The sequence below is a fragment of the Oxyura jamaicensis genome, chromosome 2 (genome assembly GCF_011077185.1).
Source record: "Oxyura jamaicensis isolate SHBP4307 breed ruddy duck chromosome 2, BPBGC_Ojam_1.0, whole genome shotgun sequence".
NCBI lineage: Eukaryota > Metazoa > Chordata > Aves > Anseriformes > Anatidae > Oxyura > Oxyura jamaicensis.
The window spans coordinates 98,940,045-98,963,071 of NC_048894.1; the positions used below are offsets into that span (position 1 = coordinate 98,940,045).

Below are 23,027 nucleotides of genomic sequence, written 5' to 3' on the forward strand. Positions count from 1 at the left end.
CCCTTCCCTTCCCTTCCCTTCCCTTCCCTTCCCTTCCCTTCCCTTCTTTTTTTTTTTTTTTTGTAAAAAATAATATAAAATAAATTGCATAGCATACTAAGAAATTACTGGTAAATATTAGGTTAGTTTTCTGATACTACTAATAAATTAGCTCATGTAGTAAATATGCACAAGTTCCTTAGTGATATACAGTATAATTTATTCCAGTATTTTCAGAGATTTATGGAATCTAAAATGCTGTAACATGGTAGAAGACAAAATATTTAAAAATGAATAAAAGGAATTGAAAGAAAAAAAAATATTAACACCTTAAAATATTATTAAAATATTAACCTGTAAGACAATTCTCAATGAGTATATAGTTGCAGATCTGGAAGTAATGCAAGAAAGACTAGAAGTACATTACGAGCAAGTTACATGGTTTCTTTTTACCAGTGTTAGTACAATGGATGTTGAAGGGATTCTTATGAAAATAAATCTCTGGAAGGTAATAAAGATTAGATACGGTCAGAGCTTAGTAACAAAAAAAGATGAATCAGAAACAGAATTGGTAATGCATTGGAACCAAAAAAAAAAATGCTTGCAGATGTTTGGAATACATGTGAAACAGAGCACTGATAATTGCTCCATCCATGCTTAGTTGGACAGAATTATTTATTTATTTTATTAAGGGTGTAGTTTTTTCAAGAAATTTTCAAAGGCATATAGAGAATTCAAACTGAATTAGGTGCTTTAGAATCTCCCAAAAGACACAGAAAACAGTCAGTCATTCAAAATCTAGTGATGAGTTAGTGATATAAGACATTTCATAAAAATCTTCCAGGGAAATGATTGATAGTAAATGTTGTATGTCTTGGTTAGGAAAAAAAAATCACAGCAAAATGACTGAGATCTCTGAATTACACTTTAGTGTAATTTAGTCAGAAGCAAAGAGGTGATTATAAATCCAGAAGTCAACAAGCCCTTTGAGGAAAAGTTATGCTTCTCCAATATTCTGCCAACTTGAGTCTAGAATTTAAGCAGATGCATTGAGATCACATAAGTTCTTTTATAGTTTAGAAATTATTTTAAAACAACAAAAATCAATAAGAATAATAAACGATGCTCTACTAAGTATTATATTAAGATTTATTTATTTATTTACACTTACATTGCTAAATCCACATCTTTTGTATATATTAGTCCAATTATCTTCTCAGCATTCCCATGCAGCTGGGAGAAAGTGAGCTTATTTCATCTTCAGGTAAATGAGGCATGGAGACCTTTATAATCAAAGAGAAGAGCTATGGAAACAAAATATGATCACTTTTGTAAACCCTAATCCAGTATCTTAAGCCATAAGTTGTTCCTCTCATTAGTAAGAAGGTGTTTGAATGTTCTTTATAGAAAAGACATGTCGTTATCATATTAATTACCTGCTTATGAAAAGATAGTTAATAAGCTGAAAGGTGGCTTAATACACTGTTGAAAAAGACTGTTTTAAAGTAGCTCAAATTAGAAATGTCTAAGAACAATTAAGAAATGAAATATTTAATCAAACATCTTCTAGGATGAAGATGAAATTCCATGTTGACAAGTCTAGAGTAATAAGCAGTACAAGAAATAGCCTGAATTCAATAGACATTTTGTTATTAAAAAAAAATCATTTTGACAAAAAAAAAAAAAAAATCATATAATTTCTTACAATACTCTTGCTTTTTACTGTGTGTCCAATCATGTTCAAAAGTTTGGATTCTAACTGGGTAGCTTAAAACCTGTGATAATATCAACTGTATCAATGTGTAATTTGATGAAAACCATGTATACTGCACAACTTATTTAGCTCTATCTATTTCTGTCTTCTAAAAAGATCAGGAATAGATATGTCTGATAAAAGTCACAAAAATAAATAGAAATATCTCAGTAACTATACTTTAAAAAGTGATTGTTTTGGAAAAAGACAAAAAGAGACACACGGAAAGACAAATATATATATACATATATATATACACTATATATAAAATAACTTATTTGTTCAAATTTATTCTTTTTACAACATATAGATATGACAGAAAAAAATAATGAAGTGAAAAACTTTTCCTATATCTTTTATATACTCATTGACATAAGATATTGAGGTTAAAGGGTTAAAAAAGATTTTTTTTTAAATTTTTTTACTAATTGCAATATCTTTGATAACAGTATATGGAGTGGATAATTTTTGCTAATCCAGAACCTAACCATCCATTAAACTTTAGCATAAACCAGAAACATCTCTATATACATATTATTCCTATAATTAAGATTTTAAAACTTGGAATAGCTTCTCTCTGCTGTTGAATATCAAGCACCAAACTAGGGGGACTGTTAATGTGATCCAGAATAGCATTCCCACATTCCTCTCTCCTCTTTGTATGTCTTAGATAATTCAGTGTGCCAGGTTCTGACATTTTTGTGACCTGAATTTAAATATTTAAATACACATATTGATTGATCAACAGGTTCTTTCCTGTCTGCTTTTTTTTTTTTTTTTTTTTTTTTTTTTTTTTTTTCTATCATAAGCAATCTAGGGCAAATTCTGGTGGCTTCTCTCAAACACCATTCCTACTGACTTTAAAGGACTTGAGTGAGGACTGTAGCATGTAGTCTGTTGTAATAAAATTGAATTTAATTTCACGATACAATTTTTCCCCCTGTATTTTAGCTCATCTTAAACATATGCAAGCCTTTTATCATTTCAGTATTACTTTGGTGAAGTAAAAGAGCTGGCAAAAATTGCCACACTGTGAGTTTCTAAAAGGGAAAAGGATTTTTGATTGCAGTGGAGCCTATACTAGCAGTCAAAGGCATAAGAAGATCAAAGAGCTAGAACTTTCTTTTTCTTTTTCTGTTCCTCCCCCCCCCATGCCCTCCCTTTTTTTTCCTTCTATTTTAGTAATAATGACAATTAGTTGTTGGAACAACTAAGAATTTTGAAGTCCAGGTTGGATGTCTTTCTAAAAGAAGTCCTTTAGGTCATCCAGAAGTCATGGACTCAGTTTAAAAATTAATATGCTATAGAGGAGCTTCTGGTGAGTCCCATCTGCCTTTCAAAATGCATTATTTATTTATTTATTTTGGTTCAGTCTTATTTGGCATATAGAGAATGTAGGAAATAGCTGAGCGTACACATTAAATTCCCTGTTGGCCCCAGTTTTACCCTTATTTTGCATATTCATGACTCTTACCTGGCAAAACTTGCAGCTGCTCAGAACAACAGCAACAACAGCAGCATTAGCCTTTGCCAGACTGCAGAAAATTCGGCACATGTGCTTCAAAGGGAAACATGCACAGGAGTTTCTGTAGGAACAGTTTTTGTTGATGCTAAAAATATGTGGGGAGAGGGATAGAAATAGTTTACAAAATATATTTTAAGAACTGGTTTGGAATCTTTTTTTTTTTATTTTAATAACTAAGTGCTTATGTATATAGATATAGACTAGAATTGATTTATGGAGATATAAAGTAAATCTTCTAAAAAGTATATACTTCTGGATATTTAAAGTTAGCTCTCTTGAAGGTCTTCCATATTTTTGACTTAAGACCATTAAACACTTTATTTCTAGATATTTCACTTTAGAAATCTCATGTCAAAGTCCTCTGGTATTTCATGATGCTTTTTGTGTCTAAAAAGTGTTCATCAAAATGAGGAAATAACCTTTTTTTAAAATGAGGTTATAAGTGATTTACTTGTCACTAATAGCTGAACAACCAGAAATATCAAGGACTATTCAAAACTATCAGTTATGTACAGCCCAGATAGATGGGGGTAGGTGTTGAGTTCAGTGTCTCTTTTCCATGTTGTTACATAAATTGAAACAGATTTTTTTTTGCTTAACTTCAGCTCTCAGTTATGCAGACCTAGAGGCTGATCAGAACTAAAACCTTAATTGCATGTTTGTTGCTGAAAATGTTCTTCTGCAATTTGGAACCCAATGTCTTTTATTTTCATTGAATGTAAAATCTCGAGATAGCACTTGTGTAAGATAATTAGATGAAAAATATGTCAAGACATGTAAGCATTAAGAAGTCTTTCCATGGTATTAAACATCTTTGAAGAAAGATAATTAGAAGCTAAATAAAGAAAATTTTAATATTTGAAGTATAATCACTTTATGAGATAGCTTCAACATATTTAATTTGGACTTTACATCTTTTTTTTTTTTTTTCTGACATTGTAACCACCAAAAAATTTTTTGAAGATGTGAATATGATTTACCTGTGAATGATGATGCCAGAAGTGACCAATTTGTCCCTTATTTTCTGATTAGATGGCCAGATTCTACTCCAGCGTGGAAGAGATATATATTCTCTTTTTATTGTTGTTGTGGCTGCTGGTTGTTTACTCATTTTATTTTTTTCATAATTATACATTATTCTTAGTCATCATTCTGTACTTGTACCATCACTCTATTTCTGTAAGTTTTAAATTTGCACACAGTTTGTTGTAGAAGGCAGAACTGCAGCATGAGACGTGTTCATACAATACCTGCTTGCTTCAGTTCTCTTATAGCAAAGAAACCCTTTGTAAAAGTCAGAAAGTCAGAGTATTATTCTAAAAAGACACTTTTTTTTTTTTTTTTTTTTTTTTTTTTTTTGCTAAACGGCAGCTAAGTTTGGGAAGATCTGAATCACTTTCTTAGGTGGATTATTGCAACCAAAACATTTAATTTTTTTTGCTCTAAGATGAATCATGGAAGTGTATTTGAAAGCACATAGTGGAAAGGTATCATGGATGCTTGCAAAGTATTCCTTCCTGTCTTTGCCCAGTATTCTGTAATCACCACAGTCACTGTAGTTACAGAAACACAAAATGTTACATTCCCCAGACAAGTTAGGAGAAAGAACCTAGAACCATTTAGGCTAGTGTGCAGAGCAGGTTGGGACACGGAATGTAACTGTGCTAATACTAAAACTTAAGTCAGGCCTAAGACTGATTGGCACAATCCAACATCCTTTCACCTTCGTAGTGAATAGTACATATCCAAACTAGTTATGAATAGTCCTTGGCCGATGAGGACCACCACATCCTGCCTAAGAAAGTGTTTGGCAGTTCTGACTGGCATGGGACAAAATCATACCAAGAGGTGTTTTTAATGGTTAAAGGAATGAGGACAGTCAGTGGCTCAGCCCCCAGACCTGTTTTATTTATCAGTGGAGAAGCAGTGCTGATGAACTATCAATATTCCATTGTTGCAGTGGTGCAGCCTGTATACATGGGAGATCTGGCAAAAAGTCAAACCTTCCTTGAACTCTCCTTGAGCTGATGTGATTTTCTGTGATCCTTTAACAAGAACTGAGCTTGACTAGAAGAAGCCTTATCGTGACTGTGTTAAAAATAAATAAAAATAGAAGAGAGTAAACTGTAGCAACGTGTTGATCCTAAAACTAGTTTGCAATATGAGATTCAGAGTTCTGTATGGATACTGTGAAAATTGTGTAGTCTTTACGAGGCCATACTTCTACTGAGTCAGTTGATTTTATGCTTAAATTTGTACGACTGACTTTCATTTACCTTTTTACAAGAACTCCTTTTATATTATAGTGAGATTATAATGGACTTTAAGTTTCCTTTTCAACAACAACAACAACAACAACAACAACAACAACAACAAAATATGTATAATATGTATAACTCAGAGGGGGCCTTATGTCCATTCTTACCATATGTTAAATGAGTTTTGGGTTCAAGTAGGGCTTGCTAAGGATTTAACTTGCTTGCTTTAATTAGGCTTGTACTTGTAAGCCTTAGTATGAAATGGAGTAGTGAGACCTAACACTGATAGTTTAATGAGGACAAATGTGTTATGTTAAAGGCATATACACAAGAACAATGGCAAAGGTCATTTTTGAAGCAGGTATCTCCTTGTTGCCATGGAAAGCAGAGTAGCTATATGCTGTGGTAAGATGCTGTTTGACACTAACAGTACTAGTGGAATTAATCTTCATATCTAGCTTGCAACATTAACTAATTAAAATAAATCATTAAGTAGGATAGTAATATTATATTTTTGATAGTGAGTATATAAAACTTACAAGTTTTAATACGAATTCTCTAGTTTACCCAAAGTGTTACTTTGTTGGAGTTTCTGATACTTAACTCTGTAGTCCCTAGATGAATGATGAATAGCGCTCAACAAATCTCTTTACGTAGAATAGAGGCATACAAAATATGATTGCAGACTGAAAGGTGATGATTGCTTTCTTCTCCCCTAGTATTTTTTAGTTAAGTTTAAAACAATATTTATTGTAAATATATGACACCAAGAGTAGAAACATATGAAAAAAAAAATCAATGATACCTTCCAGTTATTTAGACTATTGCTATAATCTAAAAGATTTATTTCTATATTTAAACCTCACCCAAGGTAGCATTAATTGTCCTTGCTAACTTTATTCTCTGATTTTATTTTATTTCTCCCACTTTCAACATATATTCATTTCCAGGAATTGTGAATTTCATATAATTCCATATAAAGTTTTAAGTTCTGATTTTTCTGTTAAACTTGGATGGACACAAAGATCACAGGATGAAAGTATTACAGAGAAATATATATATAACTCTATTAACTACAACTTTGTGTAAATAAAAGTGGGCCAATAGTAAGCACTTTCCTAATTGTGAACTTGTTCAATTTTATAGCAGTAGGTAAGGAGTTTGTTTGTTTGTTTATATTTTCTATGTTATTTTTTTAAAATAAATAAGAATCACACAAACATATTAAAATTAGAAGTAAAACTATATATATATATATATTTCAAATATCTTGTATTATTAATTTTGGAGTTAACTCTTCAAAATCCTATAAAATAGGATATATTATTTTATATAAGATAGTTGCAGCAGGGATCTGTCTGATCCTACATAAGGGTATAAGGTTTACCTTGTATCTACTTATTTTGTTCATTTTAATTATTCTAATTTCTTACTTGACTAAGGAACACATCCCAAAATATTCATTTTCAAGCATTTTAAAATGTATATGTGATCTATTTTCTGGCCATGTTGATCATTTTCTCACTGTTCCTGAGGTAAGAAATAAAAGGACATTTGGCTGCCAGAGTGGCAGTAGTTGCCATATTAAGCTTATGCACTAAGCTTGGGGGTTGATCTTGTATATTTTAATGTGAAAAGAATGATAACTTGGGCAAAGCTCAAAGCAATTTCAGTCTCTTCTAATACTTGCAAGGTGTAGAACATGATCCCATGAGAGGTGGAGGATGCAATGACACACCAAACCTTTGTCTTAGCAGAAAACTTTATTAGAAAAAAGTATATTACACCAAGATCTGTACACATACATCCAGTATATATTTTTAGCTATGGACAGGATTAAGTGCAGCCGTACATACCCCAGGGATTCTGCATCTTAAAATTTCTAGACAAAACTATGATTTTCTCCTTTTAACAAAATGCTATAGCTCAAACACTAAGTGTTTTGCTTTTTACACAAAATGCCAGGCAAATCTTGGTTTTGAGATCATTGTGACTGCTACTATCCTATGAATACTGGTACTAAGCTATGTAGTAATAAAGACTATTATTGTTGTTGTTGTTGTTGTTGTCTGAGGTGACCATTATAAATTTCTTCAAGGTTTTTCTGCAGAGTATTCTTTGCTCTTTACCTAGCTAATTTTGCTTCATTCTTATAAATGAGATGATTATACTCAAGCCAGTCATTTACTGCTGTACGTATAGGAATAGAATGTGTGCATAGTCCTATAGCACAGTTCCGACCAGACTTTTCTTCATCTTTGTGATCATCTGGTTAAAAAGTATTCTGATTAACTTTTCCCTACAAAACAAGACTGGTTTCCCAGATATATAAGATTATTGGAAAGATTTCATGCTTGAACCAATTGTTCCTAGGCTGTATTTTGTTTTACATCATACATATCTCTTTTAGTTTCACTAAAAACTGCTGTCATAAGCACTTCTAAAAGAAAAACAGATGAGTAAGCTTATGATGCAAAATCTAAAGAAAAACAAATGTACTAGTTTTCAAAAAACAGAAAATACTATTTTTAAGGAAAATGTTGATGCATATATTAAGATTCATTAAAAAATATATATTTGATACTCTTAATTTTGTTTCAGATTTTAAGGATTTTGGTTCAGAGAATAATTTTTATTTCTTTTCATTTCTAGCTGCCCCTAGACAATGCATTGAACTACACTTTGATGAAAAATATTCCATAGAACCTTCTTGGGAGTGTAAATTTGACCATATTGAAGTACGAGATGGACCTTTTGGCTTTTCCCCAATCATTGGACGTTTCTGTGGACAGCAAAATCCACCTATGATAAAATCCAGTGGCAGATTTCTGTGGATTAAATTTTTTGCTGATGGTGAGCTGGAATCTATGGGATTTTCTGCTCGATATAATTTTACACCTGGTGAGTACAAAACATCATACTTTTTAATAGAAAAAGCTTATTGTAGTAAATTTGTTAATGATGTATAATTGTGTCATTGTAATTAATATTAAAGAGGACTATATTTAATGTCAGATAAAGTATTCATAGATAGGAAAATGGCATAAGTTATATATCTTGCATAACTAGCAAGGCTAATTCAAGGGAGAAATTTTCAATACAGTTTTGTTCAAGATGCACATACTCAGCCTCTGTAGTTCTTAAAAGAATTGTTTTCAATATAATTTTATAGAAAATCATTCAAAATATTTAATGGGCAGTTATGTGTTTCTTGCTTGATTGTTAGACAGTAAAGCTTTTCCTTCAAAATGATCATTGAGAAAGTATTCTAATAAAAAAAAAAAACTAATTATCTCAGAAAATTCTATTGTTTTTCCAGTTCATCAATCATTTCCCTGTCTGAGGAGTGGAATAATTCTTATAGTTCTCCCTTTTCAATAAAACAAACAGAAGTCATAATTGTGAGATTCAAAAACTAAAAGCTTTAAAGCATTTTTCTAAAGAAAAAAAAATGTAAATCTTAATTGTAATTCCACAATTTTTTAAACTCAATTCTTTAAAGTAAGGTAATAGTCTGAGGCAAACTTCCTTACTTCCTTTTTTTTTTTTTTTTTTTTTTTTTTTCCTTTTTTCCTCGACTTATTAACAAAAGATTGCTGATCTTAATTTTCATTTTTGGCTGAAGCCAAATTTATTGCACTGCACTGCTGTATTTGATGTAGTTCTGTACTTTCTTGTTTTGAGTGATGAGTCATACCTTAATATAGACTACTCCAAAGCACTATAATTATTATGTAATTTTGTCAATTATGTCACTATTGTTTCAACTAAGTTGTTGTGTTAGGTGGAATTATATTTTTTAGAATATCTACTAAAATTAACTGGCTCAACATTCTGCTTGCTAAATTATTCCATTAGCACCATAGAAGATACCAGGACTACTTGAGTGTTCCTTTCTGTGTCCTTCTCTGTTGCAAGGAAAATAGTTATAAAATTACGCAGGGTAGTTCAATGTTCTTTTAAATCAAATATACTGTATTCCAAAGGGAAAACATATTTAGAAGATTTAAGGAGTAACAGAACACAGAGTTTCTGTAGAGAATACCCTGATAGCCATATCTATTCTATCTATTCATATCCATTCATATCTAATAGATATAAACATATCTATTGTAAATGAAAAGACAATAGATGAAATTGTATTTTTCTCACATTTCTCAGTGGGTTTTTGTCATTTTCCTCACCATCTTCCCCAGAAGTCCTTTGCTTTAGATTTCATGTCCTTATTTCAAAGAGATATGCATTATGAGTGAAAAATGTTCATAGCAGGACTTGAAGCTTCTTCCAACTCAAAAGCTCTCAGGTGAAAAACAATTTAATGCACCATGTTTTATCCTTATTCCTTTTCTCCTGATGTAAGGTGGTTTTCTACACTGAGATCAATGTTTTTTTGATCTGTATTACTGTAGCAGTATAAATATTTCCCAACTTCAGATGCAATAGCTATCTCTTTTATTATTATTATTTTACCTCTTCCTCTTCCTCCCTTCTTCTTCCTCATAGCTTGTTTTAGAAAGCTATGCAAATGGTAAATGGCTTCTATGAATGTTGGCCAGAATGAGGATTTATTTTACAAGTGCAAAGCAGCACTGCTTCCTTAATCACCAATAACAGGATGAAGTTATCTTTCTAGATGAATTGCTTGACTAGCTGTTTATTAGGTGGAATGGATTAGGCCTGACATTTTGAAACCCACTGTCCAAAAGTTTGCAGTGAAAGGGATGACTGTCAACTCATCAAAGAGTGACAGCTTTCAAAAGTGTGTAACAGAGTAGCAGAGAGGCATTGGTTCCAGATATTATCACTTAAAACATCTGGATCCATTTTGGGTAGTGAATACTTCTGAAATTAAACTATTTTCATAGAAAAGATCAGAATAAAATTTTCAGCTAACCTCTCTTAAAAAAAAAAAAAAAATCAATAATATGATTAAAAAAAAAAAAAAAGAATAATTCTGGAACTTTTCTGTCTAGAGCAGCTAATGCTCAGGGAGATGCAGTTTGTTGCCTCCATCTCACTAAGTGCAAGCAGCAAATTCAGTCTAACTGCAGTCTTGTGTAGGAGGCTTCCTCTGTCCTGGAGGTGAGAACAATAGAGGTGTCTGTTTAGTACCATCAGTCTTTGATGGTCCCCACTTGAGTGGTCCTGTCACGCTGTTGAAAAGTTCCTCAACTGCTACCTTTGCTGGTGGTATCTCGATCAAGGCTTTTGCTTGTGGATAAAAAGAAATGTGATGTTGAGTGTGGTTGCGTGTGTGTGGAAGTATGACAATTTAAAAAATAAGTAAGTGAATTTGACTAAATTGAAGCTGCAACCATTTATTACTATTTGGCTGATACATAGAAAAACAGGAAAAGAAATTATTTACTATGCCTCCAGGGTGCACATAAACAGCTAACTGGATGAAATTGAAAGAAAAAGATCAATTAGGGTAACTGGACAAATGTTCTAATGAAGACCTATTAGTCTGTGCTTTTTAAAACTATTTAGCATTAAGTCCTAAAAAAGTAAATTATATAGAAGAAATCCAAGAAATAGAGTAATATTTTCATTTAGTAAGCCTTTTCTGTTTCATAATTTCTTTGCCCTCTTGGAGTTTAAATGGTCAGAGTCCTAGACTCTGTGCAAAGATTGAGCTTCATCAACTGAAGCAAAGCACCAGTGGAATTTCAGCAGTCTCTCAACAGGTTGGGATCTCAGACATCTTGAAATAAACATCACTGTCTTGTCATAAGCTCTATTCTGTTTAAATAGAACAAAATTTAAATTTTTCTCAAAGCACTTTTCAGCACTCTGAAAGATGAAATCTAGCAGAACAAATTACTTTGATGACAAATAATTCCAGAACTCCACACAAAACCAAAAAAAAACACTCTAAATAAGAGAAATAGAGAAAATATTCTATTTATGTTTTCATTTTTATAAGTTTTAGGGTTAAGTTTTATGTGTTTGAATAAAGCTGTATATATGATATCACGCTTGAATATTTGTAATATAAGGGAAGGACTTGCCTTTTTCTTTTATGTTATTCTAGGTAAATGCCAGTAATAACAACATTCAATTTGGATGTAAAATAAAGTTTCAAATATTTTGTATATGTGAAACTTTAAAAATCTCAGATATGATAGAAAGAACATCTCAGACTACAATATTTTAAGGTCGTTCCTTAGTTCTTTCTAAAAAGAACAAATCAGATTGGCGAGGGAAAGACAACACAAAATGAATCACATGTTAAATGTCCCTTGCTCTTGTTTTATGATTTTCAGGATCATTGAAAGGCCTATAGCACAAATTTCATTTCACATCTCTGTGTCCTTGTACTCCATCTGTTATCTTCATTTCTCCTAAAAAGTTAGTGTCAAGAGCATTTTCTGAAATAATGTTGAATCACTGTTTTGTATAGTCCAGTCTGGCTCTTTCAAGCTTTACTTCAATGGGACTTATTCTTGAAAACAATTCTTCATGATTCAATTTTTTTAGTGTAGATAAGGATTCAGACAGAGAGAGGACATATTTATTTGGGCTGTGTTACTCAGATAGAATAATCAGATTTTTGTTTATCCCAGTCCCTGATTTTGCAGGACAGTGGCTTAAGATAGCACATCATTACTTTCAATTCCATCACTTAATAGAAACCATCTGTGTTTTTATTTAGCCTCATTAATATAAAGATCAGTCAGTATAAAGATCAGTCAGTTTCTGTTCGACTGTCTCATAATGGAAAACAAAACAAAACAAAACAAATATATATATATACTATTATGCACTGAAAAGTGGGGCATAAAACTGTCTAAACAGAACAATGGTACTTTTACTTCAACATTGTACTTGTACAAGTAGCTGTAGAAAGTCAGAATAGTACAATAATGACATCATCGAGGAAAACAAACAAACAAACAAAAAAAAAAAAAAAAAAAAAAAAAAAGGCAAAATTCACTGTGACTGGGGAAGGTCTATATTTTGGGCCTGGTGAAAAATCGGTATTATAGGTGTACTGATTCAACTGCAGTTTGAAAGAAGTTAGATAAAATATTGTCAAGTCATTTCATAGCACTTCAAATTGCTATAAGCAGCTTCTTTGACTTATCAATTTTTAATGTGCCCATAGAAGTGTGCAACAATCAGGCACTACATTGACATTTATAATAAATGTATTAGGACTTCTGGTCTTGTGAATAAGAATGAATTTCACTGTAGCATCTAGGATGATAAATTTTCTTGTTACAATTAAAATCATGATTGGCTACATAAATGTTATCTTTTCAAGGTTTTTTTTTTTTTTTTTTTTTTTTTTTTTTTTTTTTTCTCTGTGTTACAGACTCCATTAACTTCTATGAACTGTAGGCTTTCGCCCAGAGTATTTCAGTACCATGAATATCAGAAGGTAATGGAGTAATATGTTTATTTTAAATGTCAAGTTAAAAAGAATTTATTTCATAATTTATTTCATAGAGCAAATGAGTGTATATAAGTTCTTACAGGATTCTCGTGTTCCATATTGCCTTTTTAATACAACCTTATTTTATTGTATTGTATTATTAGTAGTAATCATTATTTTATTTTATTTTTTAATTTTAATTTAATTTAATTAAATTTTTCTTTATTTTTCTTTATTTTTATTTTCTACAATACCCAAAAGACAACTACCAAATTTCCTGTTTTAGAAATCCTTGCGTGCTGAAAGTATCATATTACCATATTATTTCTATTCTGTTTAGCCTTGCAGTAAAAAGTAAACGAACAAAAACCAATAGAAATAGAGGACATAGTTTTAAGTATTTGAATATTGGGGGGGGAACTATTGCAGGGTTTTCTAGCAAGTGCTTTCACTGAGGACATGAGAATTACATTTGTGTTGACTATGAATAAACATTGGAGGGAAGGGTCTTTCTACGTCATGTAGTGCTGTCTCACACTGGGATTGCAAGCAACATGTTTCTAACTCATAGCATAAATATTCAAATTTGTTTTCCTTTATTAATGGATCTTAAAAGACTTTCAGTGTTTGTTTTACCTAGTTATTTTCTGCTTTGGACATTCCTATGGAAGTCCTGTCTCAGAATCCAAATTATTATGATTTCTCACCTATAATTATTCATGGCCAGTTTATGTCTTTGTTTTCTTGCAGCAATATTACTTGTTGGCTTTGAAATACCTTTTTTGTTGTTGTTGTTTGTTTGTTGTTTGTTTGTTTGTTCCCACCAAGAGTACCCGCCACTGCAGCTTAAAGATGTTAGTCATATCTTTTTTTAAGATGTCAATTTGTTTGGCTGCACAAGCCAAATTCTTCTACTCTCTTTATGCCATGGACATCCTTGCTCCTCAAAACAAAACAAAACAAAACAAAGAAAACAAAAAAAACAAAACAAAAATACCAACTCTAAAGCAACTGCAACTATTTTTCTGTCTGTAAAAATAATTCATTTTCTTCAACCATGGTTAGAACAATTCATTCAACTATGTTTTTTAGTCCAACTCAGTTTGTTGGTCAGATTTACTACTCGTAAAATGAGTGATACTCTCATAAAATGAGTGATACTAGTTCTTCAATCACTTGCAATGATTAGTGGTTCCTCTCCTTGCATTTTATATTTTGAATATAAAATAAATAGATTTTTGCTACATTCCCACTATGTAAACTTTTGGTAATGCATCCGTTGGCAACTGAGATATTTAAAATGAAAATGGAGCAGTATTTAAAGTTTTTTTTTTTTTTTTTTTTTTTTAAAGGAACAATTACCTAATTATAAGAAAAGAGTCTCTACTCTCTCTCTGTGTGTGTATTATTATGTGCTCCTTTCTCTAAAATTGGAAGTTAGGCTCAGACAAAATCTCTACCAAAAAAAAAAAAAAAAAAAGGTACCTAGAAAAAGCCAAGACAATCTCTCTCCAAATTCTGATCTCCTCACTATCTGAATTTGAAATTCAGTAGAAGTAAGAATTGAGAAGTTGTCCTCCAAAAATTGAGAAAATTAAAACTCTTGATCCTGAGCTAGCTCAGCTACAAATCTTCCAGAGAATGGTGTCTCTCTTCCATGTTGTATGCTGTTGACAGCATTTTTAACTAATTTATTTACTCCTTAGTAACCTCATCTGTTTGTTCATTAATCTGGAGACACCTAGGAATTCCTACAATCTCTGTTCTTTTATCTTCTTAGCACATTTAGGAACAAATATAAATACATTAGATGCTGAGATGTTTATTGAAGTAAACAGAATTTAAGCAAAACTAGATTTAGAAAGATTTTAATTTTAAAAGATTATTTTGACTTGGCAATTCATTATCTTTCAATTAGATTTTATACATTTGCACCGTCTGTCTTTCCTTTCCCCTTTAGCTAAAAACAAAACAAAACAAAAATAGCTTGTTTGCTGGAAATTGTATATTATTTATAAAAATATATTTTTAATTTATTAATGCAAGGTGATACTTAAAACTACTTTCAAAGGTGGCATTTATGATGACTAAATGAAGATCACTGAATTCCTTAACTCTTTATGTCTTCCTAAAATGTAAATTTGTTTTTCAAAGTAGTTCCACTGCAGTCCTGTATTTGTTTAACTAGTATAATCTTATGCATAAAAGCATTGTCTACAACTTCATACAATACAGAAAAAAATCAGTTTAATGGATCAAATTCTTTTCCAGTTTCAAGATGACATTCTGATCATATCATTGATGTTGGAGACAGGGTCAGAGTGTTAGATTTAGTCTGGTATTCTGCTCTCCTATGATATTCCCAATCTAATCCAGGAGTATTTGTAAGGACTGAGAAATAAATACCACAAATACTCAAATAGACAAACATATTTTGAAATCAAGAGATCTGGTGCTCTCAAATTATTCTTGCTCTGAAGACTCCACTCAGTTATGTCAAATGTACTTAGCAAGAAAAAAGCACAGTCTGTAACTCACTAGATAAATGAGAGTATGACAATAGTGTTTCCTCATATAGATTTGCAGATGAAAATTTAAATTAATTGAGACAAAATGTCTCAGTCTGGGCCACACAGTCTAAAACGGACTCTATTAAAGAAAATTGGTAATGTTTGTGATAGTAAGATCTACCAAACAACTGAGAATACAATCTGAAAGGAAGGAGAATCATTGCAAAACTGTACAAAGAAGTAAGCAAATGCTTTTGACCAAGACTTTAAAATATTGCTTCAGATATTATTATACGTTAGAGATGCAGAAAGGTTATTTGAATACTTTGATGTCGAAAGACTACACTGTGATTCGTGTTAAGAAGGATTGCTCGAGTCATGAGAAAGATGATGAGAACAGAAATGCAAAATATTTTCTGAGAATCAAATTCAAAAAAAACTGATGCCATAGCACGTCCATTGTTAAAAATTTGTGGTAGCATGACAGAAGCAGACAGTGTGAAATGTGTTATTCTGGTCACATATCAGTCCCCTAGATGACACTGAGAAGCCAGAAGATGTTGTGTAACAGGACTTACAAACATCGTTTGCCAGATGTTATCTGATTGTTGAAGCTCAAGAGACAATGTTATCAAATCTGCTGGCTTCAGTATGTGGGTTAATAAAAGATCATATGATACCATTTCTTGATTTTTTCCGTTCCTTTCTTTCCTGTAACTCATTTCTAAACTCGATGTTGAAAATAATATTAAAAGAGAATGCAGCAAATTATTATCAAAAGTATTTTGTTCTTTAATGGTGATCTGATTTTATGGATTATGGTTATTAACTGCTATCAACTACAAAGTTCATGCTAAAACTATGCATAATGAGGTGTTTTTTGTTTGTTTGTTTGTTTTTCATTTATTTTAATAACATACATACTGGTGTAGTAGTTTAAAAATCAGATTTGTATAATTTGAATTTCTTTAATTTTTTATGCTCTCTCCACAATGACAATTTGTAGCAGTTATAGAGTTATTTAAATAGAGTTATTTAGAGTTATTTGTATTCTAGAATATTTCATGTCAGTGATATTCCAGTATGTGTATATTATATCAATTATCTACCAAGTGCTTTTAAATTAAATGTTTTATTTAGAGTTTTGTTTTTTTGTTGTTGTTGTTGTTTTGTTTTGTTTTGTTTCACTAAAGCTTTAAATGACTCTTTCAAATCAAGCTAGGAAAAATCCTGCTGTTTGGCACCCAGAAACTTGATCTGGTCAAATGAAATGTAATTATTGCCTGCCTGGATAAGCAGCTGACCCATACATAAAAATCCTGAGTACTGTGACTTATGATCATATCTGACCTGTTGCTGACAGATAAAACTGCTCTGATATCTCTCTTTTTTTTTTTTTTTTATTATATTTTTTTTATTACCATATTAGGGGAAGAACTGGAGAATTTCTAATCAGTACCTGGTTTGCTGTTCTTTTCCCAGTCTCTTCATCCAGTTAACGGCAATATTGAACATTGTATGAGGTAGACTCAAGGGCCTATGAACACTGCTGTCCTGGTTTCAGCTAATTAATTTTCAGCTAATTAATTTTCTTTCTAGTAGCTGGTATGGTACTGTGTTTTGGAATTAGGATGAGAATAATGCTGATGACACACTGATGTTTTAGTTGTTGTAGAGCAGGGCTTACACTTAATCGAGGACTTTTCTGCTTATTGTGCTGTCCCGCCAGTGAGGTGGCTGGGGGTGCACCAAGAGCTGGGAAGGGACACAGCCAGGACAGTTGGCCTAAACTGGCCAAATGGTGTCATGCTGAACAATAAAACTTGTGGGAGTTGGCTGGGTTGGGACAGACATCCACTGCTCAGGAACCAGCTAAGTGTTGGTCAGCAGGTGGTGAAAATTGTGTATCACTTGAATTTATGATTCTTTTATCATTATAATTAACAATTATTGTTATTATTTTCCTTTCATTTTTCATCCTATTAAACTATCTTTACATCAACCCAAGAGTTTTAACCTTAATCTCCCCCCGCCCAGCCCACCCCCCCCCCCCGATTCTCTCTCCCATACCACTGGGTAGAGGGGAGTGAGCAAATGTCTGTGTGGTGTTTATCTGCCTGCTGGGTTAAACCACAACAACTGCCTCTCCAAAGTGTCCTTCAAAGGATCACAATGTCACAATGGCTTTTTAATATTGAATGCAATGCAGAAAACCAGTTCATTCTTTGCATGATACTGAGCTAGTCAATCAATTTAATATTCAGTACACCAATTGCTAAATTCATATCAGGTTGTGGGCCTAAACCTGTTTATGTTAGAATGAATATTAAAACTGTTAGCAAATCCAATGGTAATCAAATTATTGCTTCAGACTGGTAGTCTTTAAAGAACTAAGAAAAACATAAAATCTGTTTTCATGGAAATTATACTTTTTAAAATCCAAATTCCCAAGCTATGACAACTTAATTTTAAATTATGTAATAAGATATGTTCAATATAATCATTGTTTAGCCTGACTAAGAGTGGGGCTTCTGTGGTAAGGAAAACCAGAAGTAATTTTTTTTTTTTTTTAATCAGACATAAATCTAAGTCTATTCAACCTCTAGATTACAGATCTCCAGTTATCCACAGATTTTTTTTTTTTTTTTTTTTTTTTTTTTTTCCCTTCATGTTTATGACAAATAAGTTTTGGAATCATTTATTGAACATTGAGTATGTGGCATAAATGATACTCAGAACTGACAATCCATTACAAGGATCTTGTTTAAAGAAAAAGTTTGAAAGGCTGAGGACAGAGGACACTTTGATTTAGAACTTTCACAGAATCACAAAATAGTCTAGGTTGGAAGAGACCTCCAAGATCACCGAGTCCAACCTCTGACCTGATGCTGACAAGTCCTCCACTAAACCATATCCCTAAGCTCTACATTTAAACGTCTTTTAAAGACCTCCAGGGATGGTGACTCAACCACTTCCCTGGGCAACCTATTCCAGTGACTAACAACCCGTTCAGTAAAACAGTGTTTCCTAATATCCAACTTAAACCTCCCCTGGCACAATTTTAGCCCATTCCCCCTCGTCCTGTCACCAGGCACATGGGAGAATAGACCAACCCCCACCTCTCTACAGCCTCCCTTCAGGTACCTGTAGAGTGCAATAAGGTTGCCCCTGAGCCTCCTCTTCTCCAGGCTAAATAGTCCCAGCTCCCTCAGCCGCTCCTCATAAGACTTGTTCTCCAGACCCTTCACCAGCTCTGTAGCCCTTCTCTGGACTCACTCAGGCACCTCCATGTACTTCTTGTAGTGAGGGGCCAAAAACGGAACGCAGTACTCGAGGTGTGGCCCCACCAGAGCTGAGTACAGGGGGACAATCACTTCCCTGGACCTGCTGGCCACGCTGTTTCAACTTTATCACCTTGCTATTTTTTCATGTGGATATATAGCAAAACATGGCTTACTGTTACTGATGCACAAAACTTTTTATTCACTAATTTAAGTGGAAACCATTTGGGGATAGGACTAATATGAATTATGTTTGTTTTAGTCAAATACATAGTAAAGCATACAGTAGGGTTCTCATCAAAATAATAGAAGTCTCAACTGCCCTGGTGTCTTGCTTCTAAAAGACTATGTCTACGCTATGTCACTATTAGCAGTTTTGGTTTGGATTTTACTCTGGCACTTTAATTGCCTGAAGTGGGATCAAAATGACCTATTCAAACAAAAGAGAATGTCACTCATGAAGTTGTAACCAACAGAAAGCAGCTGAACTCTAAGGAGAAAACCTAGAAATCCTTAGGTAAAGACTTATCAAAGTGTTTTCCTCCTGGAATCTCAGGAGAAGTTGAATTTCATAATGCTGGGAAGAGCTCTCTTCTCATATATTATTTATATCCTTTAAATATCCAGATTTTATCCTGTATAATGAAAAGTAAAATTCATAATTATTTGGGTAATTTAAGTAGGAATTCACAATTTAACACACACAGCCTTCTCTCTGAGAACTGGACTATCCTGAAAATCTTCCCCCTAGAGAAAACTTCTACACGGTGCTGTTAAAAAGATGAAGAAGGAAAAGACAGTGAAAGAATATCTCCAAGGCATCTCCTCAGAATGTTCTGCATCTAAAGCTCATGAAAACGCATCTTCAGATCCTGTAGAGAGGGCTGTGTAAATTTGGGAATACTGCTGGATTCAATAGCTCAGTACTCCCTGAAGGAAAATGATTTCTAGGCAATAAACCTTCAAAAAGCAGCTGAAAGAAAAGTAAAACTGATATCACTGAAAGCAATATTGTTATGTGTTCTGGAAGGACAGGACAGAAGACTGTCACATTGGCTTTTGGAATCATAAAAATATTTTGTTATAGGAGAGTTCTACAATACATTTAATCCAATAACTTCCCAAAATCTTGAAGCTGCACAGTGAACTAATTAAAGGCTCTGTACTATGGCTATTTCACTTTCCATTCTAAGGATCATATTTTCAAGAGTATTTTGTCTATTTCTTCTTTCTAGTATCTTATATGGCCAGATGATTAAACAATCTGTTGTTTTTGCAAACACAGCTTGATTCCCATTCTCATAAGTTTATTCACTTTAACAAAAGTACACCTGGTGCTTTGCTAGGCAGTAAGAGAAAAATATTTGGAAACAGAAAGAGATCTGTTAAAGTGGAAGATGAATTGTTCACACATGAGAACTAGAGGAGACACTTGTGGTTCTCATGAAAGTTGAAGTTATCTTCACAAAAATGACATAACATATATGGCATAGCTGGCCTGGACAGCTACAGCAAGCGGTTGTCAGGTAATGTAAACATTGTGCTGATGTTTCTGTCTGTATTGGAAATGTGTCTTACTGTGTGGTCAGCTACACAGTAACACTAGTTGAAGTAACACAAATGATATATTCTGTTGAATACAATAGCTGAAAAAGGAGTAGCTCTTCAAAATAATCGGGAATGATGTATTGAGTGTATTTGTTCTGGTGAAAAAAAAAAAAAAAAAAAAGGTTAAATATAAGGAAGCCCTTTCCCTTATGATAAATTCACAATGGTTTCTTTATATTGCAAAATTATTCCTTTAAGTTCCCTCTCTCTCCTGGTAAATCTACACAATGGACTGTTGTACCATGAACAGCTTCTTTGAAAAGATTATGCACAGTTATGCAGTGGTAGCAAGCAAAAAACTTGTAAATTGATTCAATCTGAAAAAGTAATGCTTAGCAACCAGTTGTGGCTAAACCTTCTGAGTCTCTTTTTTCCTATGCATTGCAGAGTGAACTGAAAGTATAATTTTCTTGGATTGTTAGAGTCATCTTTAACAAATCAGTGAAACAAACCCTAAGCCTTAATATTATTATGATGAAATTGCATAACTGGGCCATATTTAGTATTCAACATCACTCATGAAAGGTTCTGTGGCACTTTTATGTTGTACCTCTTTCTTCCTAGTGAAGCTAAGACACAATTAGTCAATCACAGGAAGCCACTGAGATATTGTACTGGAATGACACATATGCAGTACTGCCCTTGATGACTGACAGTCAGTCCTCATGGTTCTGCCACACTTTGTCAGCAGAGATTGCTTGGCTGCTATTCTCAGATAGAGAGGGGGAGTGAACTCATTCATTCTTGTTTCACACATTTCTGGGAAACTGGCAGTTACCTTTATAGGTATATGCAGCCTCTGAAATATATGCAGCCACTGTGCTGCATGAAGGGAATCTGATTCCCAACTGGGGCATCCAGGAGCTAGTGCAAATATTTAACATAATAAATATCATATGCCAAATAATCCCACCCAGATCATCAAGGATGTCAACAGGAAACTTCCTCTTTCCACTGAGCAGTCTCAGAGTATGACATTGTTGCCCATTTCTGCTCTCCTTCATAGAGTACGTTTATAATGCAGTATCAAGAAGTACTTTCCAATTTTGGAATTTAGCTGCACATATTGAACAGCCCAAACACTGTTTGAAGATGTGACCTATGAACCCTCTCACCTTCCAGCACGGTTCCTTGGTTCCTGTTCATAAAAAATTTACAGTGGAGAAAGAATCTGCTCTAAATAGGTGACAGAGCAGACAGGGGAAGAAAGCAGGCAAGATATCAAGCAAAATATCTAGCCTGCCATTGTGTACACAAAAAGAGAAATCTAAATTCAATCTCTGTATTCATGTATTCTTTTCTAGTAAAGTTCATTCAGGCCATTTCTTGTCTAAGCATTTTGACCAATCGTAGCAAGAAGCTACATAAAGATATAGATTTTATTATTATACTGTTTTTTCATTTCCAAAATGAAAAATGTTTCTTTGTCAAAGAAACAAGTATTAACTTTTAGTATAAAAAATCAAAACAAACAAAGAACTCTGGGAGGCAGTCTGTGTTATTTAAAAAATACTACAATTAGTATAAGGAATCAAATTAAAATAGCTAGAGTAAGTGGATTGTATTTTTCTGTGATTTTTTTAAAATTATGATGTAACATCCCATACTGCTTGCAGCATTCATTTATAATATTTCTTCCTAAGAAAAATAGTAGCTGTGTACTTTACTGCGAATCAGATCACCTAACACAAGACAAAGTATTCTCTCCTGATGGAACTACATCTTCAAAAACAGAGAGAACTTCTCCAGAGTATTCTTTCAACTTACTTGGTTTCACATGACTTCCTTCCGAAGTAGGACTTTAAGGAAAAGTTAAGAGTCTTAGTCACTTCTGCATAAACACTTATTGCTTTTAAATACTTTCATGACTGTACTGAGGAGTGAATATACAAAACATTGCTTTAGATTATAAATATGTAGCCTCCAAAACATCTGTCATTGCTCAAAATATTAAATAATAATAAGAAGAATAAGTACATAGAAAACAAATAGCAAATGTAACACATACTCTCTCCTGATAGAATTATTATAGAACTGTTTTTTTCAGGGTGTCTAGCAAACTATATATTTTCTTTTAAGATCTTGTATATTTAATACAGATATAGACATATTATCTGATGTTTCAATAAGACTACAGAGCTGAAAATATTCCTTGGAACAAATTTCCTTTTCAGTTGACAAGACAGCATTTTTTATTTATTTTTATATGTCTACACCACTTAGTACTTGTGTACTAGTTTACACTTTTCCCTCACTCTCTTGGCAGAACATTTAAGTCCGCTTGCTTGTACACCAAAATATGTTTACTTGTAGATATTTTTCCTGTTTTATAATTATTTTTGTGATTCTTTAGCCTATTTCAATACTTTTAAAATCTTTTGGTTATCATCTAGTCCTTGCATTACATCATCAAATACTAGAAGACAACCACATAAAACAACTTAGAACAATCCTGCCCTTCCTTTTTTTCTGAGCTCTGAAGGCTCTGTTTTTACAGAAAATCACCACTCAAGAATGCAGGACTGACTTAAGCTCCCAGAAATAATTGTAAAATTTACCTGGTTTCATAAACTTGAAGATAAATAACTAGTGGCTTGCTAAATATTGCAGTTCTCCTTACTTTTCCAAAAGCATTTGCATGTAAAATCAAGTCTTTGATAAATTCTATGATAGGCAACAATGTGTATGCATTAGAATGCCTTAAATATTAATAGAACAAAGCCTGAATGTCTATT

The 23,027-nt window shown here is 32.8% G+C and overlaps 1 protein-coding gene across 17 annotated transcripts in view; it reads left to right on the plus strand.

The window, feature by feature from the left end:
- NETO1 (neuropilin and tolloid like 1) overlaps window positions 1-23,027 on the plus strand; it is a 78,919-nt gene that overhangs the window by 7,090 nt on the left and 48,802 nt on the right. For all 17 annotated transcript variants that reach the window (XR_004748495.1, XR_004748491.1, XR_004748492.1 and 14 more), the window contains exon 4: window positions 8,168-8,416. Coding sequence is in view for 12 of the 17 variants with exons in the window: in XM_035318703.1 (XP_035174594.1) it covers window positions 8,168-8,416 (249 nt within the window). In the remaining 5 variants the exon portion in view is untranslated. The remainder of the gene's footprint in view (window positions 1-8,167; window positions 8,417-23,027) is intronic.